This window comes from Heterodontus francisci, chromosome 2 (assembly GCF_036365525.1).
Source record: "Heterodontus francisci isolate sHetFra1 chromosome 2, sHetFra1.hap1, whole genome shotgun sequence".
NCBI lineage: Eukaryota > Metazoa > Chordata > Chondrichthyes > Heterodontiformes > Heterodontidae > Heterodontus > Heterodontus francisci.
Genome location: NC_090372.1, coordinates 45,731,348 through 45,745,269, shown reverse-complemented (window position 1 = coordinate 45,745,269; position 13,922 = coordinate 45,731,348). Strand labels below are relative to the sequence as shown.

The following is a 13,922-nucleotide window of genomic DNA, read 5'->3' as shown; positions in this document are numbered from 1 at the left end:
CATTTCGGGATGTCTAGAAGTCATAAAAGGCACGACATAAATGCAAGTTTTTAAAAATTCAAACCCTTGATTGGGAGCAGAGAACCCTCAGGGTTTAACATTGAGGCAGCAATTAGTAGGTTAGGGCAGTTTAAAAAAAAACTAAAATTTCAAACTTGAAGCTCAGCTGTTTAGACAAGTTTCATTCAGAATTTCATTCAGAATTAAATTCAGGCTAGTACCTCCCCTCACTTCACCACCACCACCCCACACAAAAAAACACCTGCCAGCAGTGTGGTAGTGTACTGAAACACAATTTGTAGAGGACTCATTACAGCACACAAATGGATTAGCAAGGAAGATGAGGGGGGAAAAAAAAAATCTACCAGGGAGACTTCTCATTGAGCTATGGCCCAACATGCCCCATAGAGAGACATTAAATGTTCTGCAATGAACCCTTGAATCAGATAACATTTCATAATGGATACAAACTTTTATTAACACATTTTAAAAGGAATATAAAAAGTTAAATCTAGCTTAGACAATGTTTTTGCTTCAAATGGAAACAAACCTCATTTATACAAAGTGAAAAAATAGATGCCCCTTGAGCAAGAGGCTATGTGCTAACATGACAGGCAACAATATATATATTTTTAAAGTCTGAAACATCTGTGCAAAGATCTGTACATAAACAGATAGAGTCTACCATTGCTGCTACATTAAGGCAACCCTATGAACAATACATTTTGGAAATTCCTCAATAAAGTGACACTGTAGTTTATTCCTAGCCTCAAAGCAGCCAGAATTGCACAAATTGGTCTGCTAGCAAGTCTTTGCACCTGAAAAATTCTACTGACCATACACTCGAGGGTGGAAAAACTTAGTAACCAAACCCCATTTTAAAGAATTCAATCCTTGCTTTCATACTTCAGCATTTTTTCATGCCTATGAGGGGGGTGTAGAACTACTGAAATTGCATATTGCAGAATTAAAAATACTTTCTCTGCTGTGGATAGATCATAATAATTGCAAAAACAGATTTAAAATACAGCATTTCCACCTCGCAATTGTTTTTTTTTTAAGAAAGGATGAGTAAAGCTATTACACACCTCAAAATGATTCTGCTCCATTGCACCAATGTTAATTTTTGGTGCCATTGTACTCAATTACAAAAACCTAAAGTTTAAAAAAATCTCATTTTCTTTAAAAAGCACATCAGAACAAAATAGAATAAAAGTTTAACACTATGGATGGATAATCCAAGAAAAAAGGACAGTTTTCAGTTATCAGGCAGTGTCACCACTTCTCCATTACAAGCTTCTGAAAGAAAAAATGCTGCAGTACAATTTTATCAGGTTAACGGATACATCTCATCAATTGGTTGAGAAGGGTTTTAAAATTGACCAGTCTTTTAATACCATCTGGACAGAAGTTCCTTAATCTTCAATGTCTTGCAACAGTCCTGCCAAAAGCTTTGACAATCTGCGGAGATGAGAACTGCAAGAGGGCCTGAACAAGCTACTGTATTTGCATTGGGACAAACATGGGAGTGCTTCTTAGTTTCTTCTGTAGTGTGGGTTAACTCTGAAGATCATCCAGTCACAGGTGCTGACCCTCGATTGTTCAAATTACAGTAAGGTTGAGCAGACTGGCACATGTGGGTAGAAATACATGCTGAACATGATCAATTTCAGAACGACAAACTGGACATGCCTGGTAAAAAGATATTTAGGTAGTTTAGTGCAAATAAACTACTTCAAGACCAACAGAATCTGAAGCTTTATGATTTTCCATTTGAGTAAAATGTTTTAAAAAAGGTACAAAATTCAGTGCTGTATCTCTCTATGACTCTAGAAAATCCTGAAGCAAAAATTGTGATGTATATGTACTACACAGCATCTATCCAATAAGCCCTATAGAAAAAGTTAGGTTAGATGCCAGGAAGTATTCCACCCCCAGAGTCACTGCTCTGGATAGGGATTCACTACCAGCCTTTAAAAAAAAAGGAGGGTACTGCCAGCTAAAAATTAAAAAGTTGTTAACTCACTGGAATTATAATCAGTTATGGCATCCTGACTCAAGGCAGAGGACCTGCAGCTTTGCCTCCCTGAATTAGCTGCTGGATTTTTAAACTGGAGGTAGTAAATCAGTGGTGGGAAAGATAGTTCAAGCACCATGTTCAATGTTGCTTTAAGTCTGAGGAACAAATAGATGGGCATAACATTTATTTAACTTAAGAAATTGGGATACTAGTAGCCTTACTATACTTTCAAGAAAGGTAGTAAAAATCTTCCAAGACACTTCACAGAAGCTTTAATAAAATTCAACAGAGCAACACAAGGAGATATTAGGACAGGTGACCAAAAGCTTAGTCAGAGCTGGGTTTTAAAAAAGTTCGTAAAACAAAAAGTCAAGAGGCAGAGGGGTTCAGGGAAGGAATCTCAGATCTTGGGGCCTAGGTAGCTGACAGTACAGGCACCATTAGTGGAGCAATTTAAATCAGGGATTCACAAGAGGTCACAATTGGAGGATCACAGATCTGAGGGTTGCAAGGCTGGAGGAGATTGCAGAGATAGGGAAGGCGAGGCCATGGAGGGATTTAAAAATCAAAAGCATTGCCTGGGAACCAAAGGCAGTCAACGAGCACAGGGGTTACTGGGAACAGGACTTGACGCGAGTTAAGACATGGGCAGCAGAGACTTGGATAAGCTCACGTTTAGAGGACGCAAGATTTGCCAGAGCACTGAAATAGTCAAATCTAAAGGCAACAAAAAGGCAAGGATGAGGGTTTTAGATGAGCTGAGGCAAGGCAGAGACAGGTGGTGATGTTAGAGGTGGAAGTAGGTGGTCTTGATGAGGATGAGGATTTGTCTAATAAAATGACTCCTATTTAAAGATGTTAAATATCCCAAAACAATCTTACCTGTAGCTGAGTAGCACAAGTATTGCAGCAAACCATGTGCCCACATGGGCAGAAGGCTGTATTAATCTCTTCACCACAACAGACCATGCACAATAATGCTTCTTTAAGCTTCCGAAGCTTTTCTTGGAGCACCTGGCTTTGCTGGCAGCTCAGCCCTTCGCAACTGTTACAGTTCAATTCATTCTCTGAAGATTTGAGGGGAGAGTTCTGGCCATCTTGATTATTTTGTGGAATGAAGTCTACAATGCCAGCATTATATAAAGCTCTTCGAGTATGGTCATAAACCTCCTTGGATGTGCGTTTGATGTCAAAGACATATTTCTTACCCAGATTGATGTTTTCATTGAGAAACAAAGAAGCAAGATGGCCCTTGAAATCTCTACTGTATTGCATCATGACAGCATTTGTGACAGTGTCACACCTGAAGAGAATATTAATTCAGTTAAAATTCCAGATTATAATGAAATAAAAGTTAAAACAGAGGAAAAAAAGGTGCACTCCATACTACCAGGTTTGCAAGAGTACCAAATCATTTAGTTTTAAGATAGAAACAAAAACAAGAAATGCTGGAATCACTCAGCAGGTCTGGCAGCATCTGTGGAAAGAGAAGCAGAGTTAACGTTCTGCTTCTCTTTCCACAGATACTGCCAGACCTGCTGAGTGATTCCAGCATTTCTTGTTTTTGTTTCAGATTTCCAGCATCCGCAGTATTTTGCTTTTATTTTAGTTTTAAGATAGCACAGGTTTTGAACCCAAAATCAAACTATCAAAATGGCACTGAATTGTTGGGAGCCCTGCTTCTATAAACAGTAAAGTTGGTTTAAAGATAAAACAAAATCAAAGACCACCTGAATTTCAGCAAACGTGAGGATAATGCACATGAACACACACATCTATACTTATCTTCAAGACACAAGTCCCCATGACAAACAAACCAACTCCAAAATAAGTGCAAAGAATCCATTACAGATAAAAAGGTTAGTGGTGTAATTAATGCAGGGCAGCACTTATGTGTAATGAAGATTAAATTGCACTAACAGCATGTATAGTATACCTGTAAAAAGCATGGGTTTCAGTTATAGCACGGTAAAGGGCACTTGCTGCTCTGGTGCTGATCAGCTTCAACATTAACACTATACTGCTACCAGACTCCTTGGTGATGGTAAGGTAAACGTTTTTCCCAGATTGGGTTGCCATTTGGATAATAGGGTATGAAATCCTACATGGTAAAAATCAGAATGTTAAAAGCCATCTTGAAAACAAAACTAAGTGATTTTGCTTTAAATATTAATCTTTTCCTATACAAACACACATTTCTTTTATCACTGATTATACAGAGACATCTCAAAAGTACTTTACAGGGTAGTTGGCAGGAACTGGATAGAGACTGGGGCAGGAAAAGAGAATCTAGCTTAACCTTCATTATATCTATTATCTAGCAATCTATTACAAGTTTAAGTAAAAGAAATTTTAAATTTATAAAATGAATAAAAATCCTTGGATTGACATCAGAAGTGAGTTTATAAAAATCTAAGTAGTTAGTGCTATTTACCTGTTAATTAGACTCAAGTTCTCTTTGCAGACAGATATGCCATCAGGCCCCACACCAATCATCATCTTCTGTCCATCACCATCTTTTACTGGATGCCATTCCACACCATAGTGCTCCAATGTGCATACAATTTGTAGAACCCGATACTCAGCTGTGCATTGACTCATTCCTTCCAATCCCTTGTGTTTTGCAACAATACTGTTGAAACAGAAAAAGAGCAATGTTTGTATTACCTGGTCAAATTTTTAAAAAAAGATAGGGACAAATGGTCATTTCTCTCAGTTTCTACAAAGCATAATTAAAAATGTTCTCAAAAAACTAAGTAACCCATTCCTTGCCCAAAATGTAATTCTTGGAATGTAGTCAAGCTTCATGGTATCTAATAAAAAAAATTAGAAATAGATCAAGATGTAAAAAGGAAAATATAAAAAGCTCTGTAGAACTTTAATACAAACTCAGGGACTTGACAAGTGGTTCTCAAAGATAATTTTAAAAAGGCTTGGGTTTCTCAAAAATGCTGTAATAATCAGAGGTCTGTTACATGAAATTTGGGAAGGAAGGCGGTTTGTAACTTCATGCAGTCAACTTACCTGCTCAAAATGGTAGTGTTTAAGTCATTTGTACAGAGGTCTTCATAAGAATAATTGGCAGTGTTTTGATTGTAGTTGCCGAATTCCACTTGTGCTAGAAGTGCGCTCAAGTCCACAGCCTGCTCTGGTGAACAACGTAGGCGCCCACTTAGGAGGTCATCCCGGACATGCATGAAAAACTGGTGTCTAAAGTTTTAAAAAAAAGAAAAAAGAGTTTTCAAAGCTCAACGGTCTGTAGATTATTGAATGAGAATGCGATTATTCTATAAATATTTAATTCAGATTATGTACCTATACAATACCTTTTTACAGTTTAGTCAGTTGGCCAAATGCAAACCAATCTGTGCGCAGCAAGATCCCATAAATGGCAATAATTGGCAAATGTTTTGATGGCATTTGTTTAGAGATAAGAGAACCCCTGCACATCAATTAGCACCATCCATTTTAACATTAATTTTGACAGACAGGGGACTGACTTAAAGTCTCATTCAAAAGAGGGGAGCTCTGATCATATATTTTAAAAAAGCCACTTGATCAGGTAACATTGTAACTGTCCATCACAACAGGCTTCCTCTGTGAAGTAAATCACATTCAGTAAAGTTGCTGTCAGTAATTCTACCCAAAATTATATATCCAATTTCTACTAAAGATTCAGGATTTAAAAATTGAGCAGGGTGAATGGCGAGAGAATGGATGTTTTTAAAAATCAGCTGTTATTGTAAACTGGATAATCCAATTTAGCAAATAGTTTTTCTCATTGCTGCACTGCATTTGTACAATTTCTTACATTAAAATCATTACTGTTATTTCCCTTAAATCAAGTCTACTTGTGGGAAATGCAGCTGGTGGCACAGCTACCTTAAATTATAGAGCTGATCTGCCAAGGCCTGTTAAGATAGATAAGTTCTGTTGCTCTGTTGCTCCATGATAAATCTGTCAGAAATTGATTGACCATGTAACTCATGGTCTGTTTTCAAACTGAAGCTTTCACTGAAAAAGCAATTTCCACTGAAATGCATCTAGTTGATTCATTCCCACCTGTTCACCAAAAAAGTGATTAAGTACTAATTTAAACAACTATTACTGGTCACTATCCAAAATTCAAATAAATAGTTTCACTCAAAATATTGGCCATCAGCTAAGATTCCATGGGTGTTGTTGTTTGGCATGGTTTAGCTCCGCTTCCTATAACAATCTGGAATTCCCCTTGCTAAGCAAGAACTGAAACAGGAAACAAAACTAGCTCTAACACACCAAACTTTGAACTCAAAGTGCAACATGTTGGTTAGGTTTTCCCATTGAGTAGTTGTCAAATTTTAAGAACAGCACATAACTCAGGCATTCTGCACACAATGCTTTGAGCACAGCAAAGACTTAAACAGACTGACACTTAAAATTCTCAGGATAGCAAAAGAAAAGCACTGCTGCAATGTCACAATTCTAGAGGGCAAAATGCTCTTATGGCTGGGGAGAGCAAGAGCAGAAGAGAGTGAGTGAGTCTAGTATCAAAATAAAATATATGAGGGGAGATGAGTCAGCGTGAGCTCAGGGCAGGGGAGTGAATAGAAAAAGATTTGAGATTATTGATTTTTAAAAAAAAAACTGGTTAACAAAATGCTCAAAGAATGCCCAAAAGAAAAACAAGTGAAAATTTGTTGACGGGGAACAGTACAACACATGGTGAGGTTGGTTATTACCTCATTTAGCTGGAGGGACCAGCACTTCCTGAACATCATATTTTGCTAAAAGGTTACTCTCGGTCAAATGCTAACAGTGTAAACAGAAGGTTACTTGAGGGCAAAACATGCATCAATTGGCAACAATAAAGGAAACAGTTTCAATATCAGAACTGCAGTAACTATTCATTTACACCACTGAATGTACATTAAAAATATTAAGTGGCATGACTAGCTAGGAAACACTGTCCAGCAGACGCCAGTTTAACATTTAAAGGTTCACGGATCTTTCAGTTCAAGTTGTTTCACACAGGTTAAAGAATGGATTTTGAAAAATCCAAAAGCTTCTGGAGTGCAGTTAAACTAGTCTAGTTCAGTAAGCTACAACTTCAAAAAAAAGCAATCCAGTTGACTGGCCAATTTCTCAGGGTGTCCCGCTTTCTCGACCCCATTTGATCATCAAAACTATATAGATTCAAGACAGACCATCTACTACAACCAATATAGGATGGTGTCTCCTCCACAGAATCATTGTACTTTTTCAGCATAGATTCTCAAACAAAGACAGTCTTAGTCATTGTGGGCCCTCAAACAGCTGCCAAACAGTTGGAAGCCAGGGCATAACTACAGCTTATGCAGAGTGACCCCCGCAGCCCCCTCCCCAAGTTCTTATGTCAGAAAGGGTGAAGTTTGTCTGCAGTTGTTTGCTCACATTTTGTACAAGAGGAGAATCTATCACCATATTTGAATCAGTCCCAGGATTCCTCAACACAAACAGTAGATAGGAAGTTTCCACACGTGCCTGAACTTTCCCAAAAATGAAATATTCTGGCAGCAGTCTTTACAGCACTGGAACAAATTCAAAATTGACTATGTTCAGTACAATTAGTGATCAGTTTTCTTGCTCTGTTTAAAAAAAAAAAGCAACCAGTGATAGTTGATCACAAAGACCAGTCTGTACTTGAGTAGCATCACATCCCTCTGTACAATGTTCCTGGATATCAACTGAAAGTTCTTAGAACAAATCAGACTTTACAGCAATCACAAGAAAGTGGAGATATTTCCCAGTGGAAAGGTAAAGTCTAGATAGTTCAGTTGCATGCTTTATATTAATGCATTACAGATAGTCACTAATCTCAAGTGAGCACATACTTTGTTAGACCAAGTAAGTATTCACCTGAAGGACAGTAAAATACAAAACATCAGCAGGGGCATAAATGGTGCATCAAGTGCTGGCTTGAAGCAATAAATCCAAAACATAAACCATATCACTGAACAAAATGTAGTTACTTACGAGCAGAACAATGGGACATATGTAAAGTGATCAGACCATCAGCCAGATATTTCAGGTGTCAGCTGTGGATCAGTGGTTAGTACTCTTGCCTAAGAATAAGAAGGTGGTGAGTTCAAATCCCACTTCAGACTAAAACAAAATCTGAGCAGACACCAATCCAGTACTGAGGGGGTGCTGCATGGTTGGAGGAGTCATCTTTCCAAAGTCCTATCTTCCCTTTCAGGCAGATGGAAAAGACCTCAGGCATTATTTCAAAGAAAAGTGGGAGAGTCCTGGACAATATTTGTTCCACGACCATCACCAGATAGATCACCTGGCCATCATATTGACTACACTTCGTTAGCTGTAAGTGCTTTGGCACATCCAGAGGTTGTGAAAGGCACTAAATAAATGCAAGTCTCTTTTCTTTGTTCCCCTCAGCATAACCAAGTAGATAATGCAAGGTCAGCAAATCAGTGAACTAATCTGGCCTGCCAGAGTGCATGCAAATCATGGCTCAAAAAGTTTTATTTTTAAATCTCTGCCTGATTTGCAGACAGCACAGACAAAGCAAGTTGCTCCCATTAAGTGAGGGAACATTTTAGATAATCAATCCAGCAGTTTCTCCCACAGCTAATTCAACAGCATGAATGGCAGAGGCCAGGAAGCAAACTTCCTGCTTCTCTGCTCGGTTATGGGATGAAATTGTATTTTTTTTTTGGGTGGGGTGAGGAAAGGAGAGATGTTGCTCGCAGCTTGGAGCGCATTTACAGAAATGCCGAATGACATTTGGTCTTCCTGTAATTTCAGTACTGAAACCAACAATAAAAATGAAACAGAAGCTACCAATCACTGTGGCCTGCTGCAAGCAGTGCGGTGACTTGTCATCCCAGAGTGCCAATGGCTGTTAGTCAGAGGTTACCAGCAGTCAACTAACTCAAAACACAAATGTAAGATCTAAAGTGAACTTGCTTCCCATTTTCACCCTGCAGTCAGGAGTCTTAGTCATGTGAATTTCCTCAACTTTTCCCAAGAGGTGGAAAAGTTGAACTTCTAAACTAAAGAGTTCAGATTTAGACTAGAGGAACAATCTCAACATGAGAAAATATTAGAGAACCAAGCAAAATTTTATTTTACAAAACATTTGAGAACCTGACTACCTAAATATTAGTGTATAAAATGATTAGCACAATTATCCATGAAACATAAATGGAACAAGCTACACGAAGTTGCAAAAATTCGTATGCATGAGCTACCAATTTAGAATAGTAACCAGCAGTAAATCATGTGATTGGCATTGTGTAAAGCAAAGAAATCTATGCCAACATGGCAGGGAGGGAAAGGGAGGGGAAGAAAATAACCCTATTCTACACCACCCATCTCCACCCACTTTCAGAAGAATAGACAAGCAGACAGCATGTTAAAAATTGATCATGGAGCACCAGTTATACAAATAATGACTATTTACAGATGTTTCAGCAGGAAGTTACTTTTGCTTCTTTAAACAAGCTACCCAATCAGAAATGTAAATCTTTCCTACCCATGGCTCGATCTTATGCATTTTTACCCAAGGTGCAGTTTTGTACCAGGACCACCCATCAAGAATTTGGGTGGTGATTCCAGCTGGGTCCAAAAGATTTCCTATCCATTCATTAAAAGAATTCCAACCAGTTCTGTGTGACCAGTGGCCTCTGCTAAAATTCCTGATGCATACAAAATTATGCCAGGAACCCAAATTTATAAAAACTGTTGCAGCATTTAGCCAAGGCTATTTCAGACTAGCTGTTTACAGAACTACAGCTGCTGGTAATGTTTGAAATAAGATAAAACAAATCAGTAGTTAAAAGATGTGCCTGAGTTGTACAACAAGGACTAAAAGATAGGCCCTACTCCTGATTACTCATGCAACTCATGATTTGCTGCATGAAACTTGGCATAGCAAGTGCACAATTTCCATAAAATCTGAACCTTTGTAAATATCCGGAGAGAACTTTATGAATTTCAAATATGACATGGGTCAAATTTCCCCAAGTCCTCCACACACTGATAGCCATCAGGATATCAAGAGTTGGTTTGTTTTTCCCTTCCCTAGCGCAGAGGCCAATTATAGCACTGCTGCTAAGACCAGCTAACTCCCACACAGTCTTAGACTGATGTCAGAATACTAATACATTCACATTCAACTAAGGTAGGTGATTACGCAGAGACAAAACAGCATGCTCAGCAAACAAGTGATAAAAAAAAGTTAGCCAAATGAATGAATCTTCTGTCAGTTGAAGCATCACCACTCCTTTCTCCAGAAGTTTCAGACAAACCTGCCTGCAATCCAAGTACTCATTTGGCAGATTCAAGATATATCACAAGGACAGCAACACCTTGCATTTACACAGCATAGTTAAACAGAAAAAATGCTCAATACAGCATTTGAAAGCATGCAAGTTAGAAGTAGTGACTAGCAATATTACAAGTTACCTTGATTACATGATTCTTTTTATATATCAATTAATAGTTCCTTGATTAAGAAAGCAAATGGAATGTTGTCATTTATTGCAAGGGGAATGGGATATAAAAGTATGCAAGTTTTGCTACAGTTGTACAGGGCATTGGTGAGACCACATCTGGAGTACTGTATACAGTTTTGTTCTCCTTACTTAAAGGACATAATTGCATTAGGCAGTTCAGAAAAGGTTCACTTGACTGATTCCTGGGATGACGGGGTTATCTTATGAGGAAAGATTGGATAGGTTGGGCCCGTATCCATTGGAATTTAGAACAAGAGGTGATCTTATAGAAACACGAGATCTGAGGGGACTTGCAGTGTGGATGGATGCTGAGAGGATGTTTCTCCTTATGGGAAAGACTAGAACTGGGGGGTCTCCCAATTAAGATGGAGATGAGGAGAAATTTTTTTTCCAGAGGGTTGTTAGTCAGTGCAATTCTCTTCTTCAGAGAGCAGTGGAGGCAGGGTCACTGAATATTTTTTAAAGACGGAGTTAGATAGATTCTTAATTGACAAGGGAGTCAAAGGTTTATAGCAAGTAGACAGGAAAGTAGAGTTGAGGACACAATCAGATCAGTCATGATCTTATCAAATGGCAGAGTAGGCTCGAGGGGCCAAATGGCCTACTCCTGCTCCTAACTATGTTCGTATGTTCTAATTACAATCACAAAGCAAGCAATAACACATGTACAGATGTTACATTTGCAGCTGGATACACCTTATGAAACTGTAGCCAAGATATGTTGTGGTACCACATTGGATGCAGGTCACTCAGTGGTCTAAAAAGTTTGATGCAAATAAAATCCTACTTTTACTACACTACTAGTCACTTGGGCCAGTGCAACTTATTTACAATGTACAAGATTAAAAATTAAAGTGTCTTAGAAATTCCTCCATGATCTTGATTAGAGTGCTTTTATAAAGTCCAATTTAAAAAAAAAATGTACAGTGGTACCATTACTTCTCTCAATACTCGTGAAAATTTATAGCAAAAGGCAGCATTTGATGGAACTTTGACTGGGGATGGGGTGAGGCAGAGGATGACACTAGTTATACCAAAACAAGGGTTTCAAAAGAGAGTATTATTCTCCCCACATCATGCTTGCATCAACAATGAAAACAACAAGTGTACATTCTTCTGCACTAGGTTAACAAAATGTCCTGTCAATTCAGTCAAACCAAATTGACAATTTGTTCCACTTTTGTCTGCAAGTCTTTTGAAGCCCCATGTCAGTCAACAGTAATCCATATAGGGTTTAAGAACTGGGGATCCACTTCTATCTGGTTTCAATTCCTGCATTGTTACATGTGAACTACACTCTTAGAAGCTATTTTAAGAGTTCACTTGAATAAGGATCACAATAAGAAGTTAAGGGAAATTAAGCAGTCAAAATATTTAGAAGTGTACAGCTACATTCTATTCAACAGAATATCTTGCAAAACATTTTTCTTGAAACAACTGAGGTAGATATAACTAATTGAAGTCCATCTCAAATTCTAATATCAACTAAAAAAAAGACTAACTGACAGGCAAATGCTCCAATACAGACCAAGCAGAATCAAACTTCAGAAATAGATTGCATCCATCCTCATTAAGCTCAACAGAAAAAAAAAGAGGGGGGGGGGGGGGGGGAAAAAGAGAGAGAAGGTTCAACATCTCAATTTTTGAACAAGGGGCACTAGGACCCAGTAACACTGTCTGGTTGCAGTAAAAGGACTAGTTTCTACCACAATGACCTGTAATAACACACCAATGATGAGGTTACTATCGGTCATTTGTAAACCAGATGTCAAGCTACTCTAAGGAATCACCAAGCTAAACAATTCCCAACCTAGAACCCCAAACAAAATGCAAAGTAAAAGTTTAACAAAAATCAGCCGACTTACATTTAAAAGTAACTTTGGGATTTTTAATTACACACCTGGTTTGCTCCTGAAGTAAGAGATGAGGTTCCACAAAAAATTTGACTCGGAGTTTGAATCTATAAGGAGGCCCTTCGATCTGTTGAGAGATCCTATTCCTCAGGTTGAGCCACAGAGTCTCCCCTTTGTTCGCAGAGTACTGCAGACCCAAATAGTCATCCTCTATAACGCCGAGCCTCTGACAGACCTGGGCAAGGAGAAAAGCGGATTGCAAAAAGTCTTTGAAACACTGCCCAGCTCCTCACACAGAAACGCTGCTCCCTCTCCAAAAACACGGACCCCCGACACAATTTCAAGCACGAACCGGGGTCAAAACAAAACACCAGGCGTTTCAATTCACTAGTTAGAAAGTCAAATCGGAAGGAACTCGGGATTTAAAATTAGAAAAAGGCCGATTTCAAAACAAACCATCTAATCGGCATGTGGTAAAACAGCGGTGAACAGTCCGAGCGGACAGGTCACCTTCCACAAAGTTCCCCAAACAAACTGAATCCGGACCAAGCGATGTCTCAGCAGCTCCGGAGCGCTCCTGGCGCCAGCTGCACAGCGGTGGAGAACCGGAGCGGCGGCTGCCGGGGTGACCTGATCCCCGGGCTCGGCTCGGCCAGGCCCAGCGCCCCCCAACCCCGGGTCTCACCTGGTTCAGGCAGTCCTCGCCGTTTGCTTTAGGATCCACCTCCACCTCCATCACCACCGAGTCGGGCCTGGTCACGTAACACAACATCGCGGTGGCTGGGCTCCCGGGGCCCCGGATCAGTCGCTCGCCACCACTAAGTACCCTTGTCCTGCACTGGCTCGGCACTGCAAAAATCAATGCCGGGAGCTACACTCGGGCATCTAGGGCCGGCGCGGCTACCGGTATCCGCGCTGACTGTCTCGGTCCTCGGCCAGCCCCCAGCTCAGTGTCAGTCCCCGGCTGGTTCCCCCCCCCTCTCGCTCCCGGGTTCTGCTCAGTGCCCGGCTCCCAGTGCAAGCCGCTCTCTCTCTCTCTGTTCTAACCGCGGCTCCCAGCCCACCCCCGGTATCAGCCCCTCCCCCTCTCTCTCTCTCTGTGCCGGGTCTGCTATTTGTTGCCCGCCTGCTCTCCGCTCTCAGTCCTGTCTGCGCTGCTCCCGTTTCTTTTCGACAAATACCTAGCCTGACGTCACCCACACATGATGGAACCAGTTGGAGACGCGCGTCATTTTACTCCGTCCAATAGGAAACCTCGTAACATAGAGCTGGGTGCAATAGAATGGAGTTCGGAAAGGACTGGAATGGAGCGCACTCTCTCTCTCTCTGGGATCTCCCCCTCTCTCAGTGGGATCTCTCTCTCTCTCTCTCTGGGATCTCCCCCTCTCTCAGTGGGATCTCTCTCTCTCTCTCTGGGATCTCCCCCTCTCTCAGTGGGATCTCTCTCTCTCTCTCTCTGGGATCTCCACCTCTCAATGGGATCTCTCCTTTGGGATCTCCACCTCTATCAATGGGATCTCTCTCTCAGATCGTCACCTCTCTCAGTGGGATCTC

General features: G+C 40.2%; 1 protein-coding gene across 1 annotated transcript; it reads right to left on the bottom strand.

The window, feature by feature from the left end:
- Nucleotides 1–452: 452 nt before the first annotated feature.
- LOC137384160 (E3 ubiquitin-protein ligase MYLIP-like) lies at nt 453–13,524 on the bottom strand. The gene is made up of 7 exons (XM_068057765.1): nt 13,054–13,524; nt 12,416–12,603; nt 5,045–5,230; nt 4,455–4,652; nt 3,957–4,121; nt 2,903–3,323; nt 453–1,692 (listed from the first exon to the last, which is right to left on the bottom strand). Exons 1-7 carry the CDS (start codon nt 13,138–13,140, stop codon nt 1,603–1,605), a joined length of 1,335 nt encoding a protein of 444 aa, XP_067913866.1. The 5' UTR covers nt 13,141–13,524; the 3' UTR covers nt 453–1,602.
- Nucleotides 13,525–13,922: the final 398 nt, after the last annotated feature.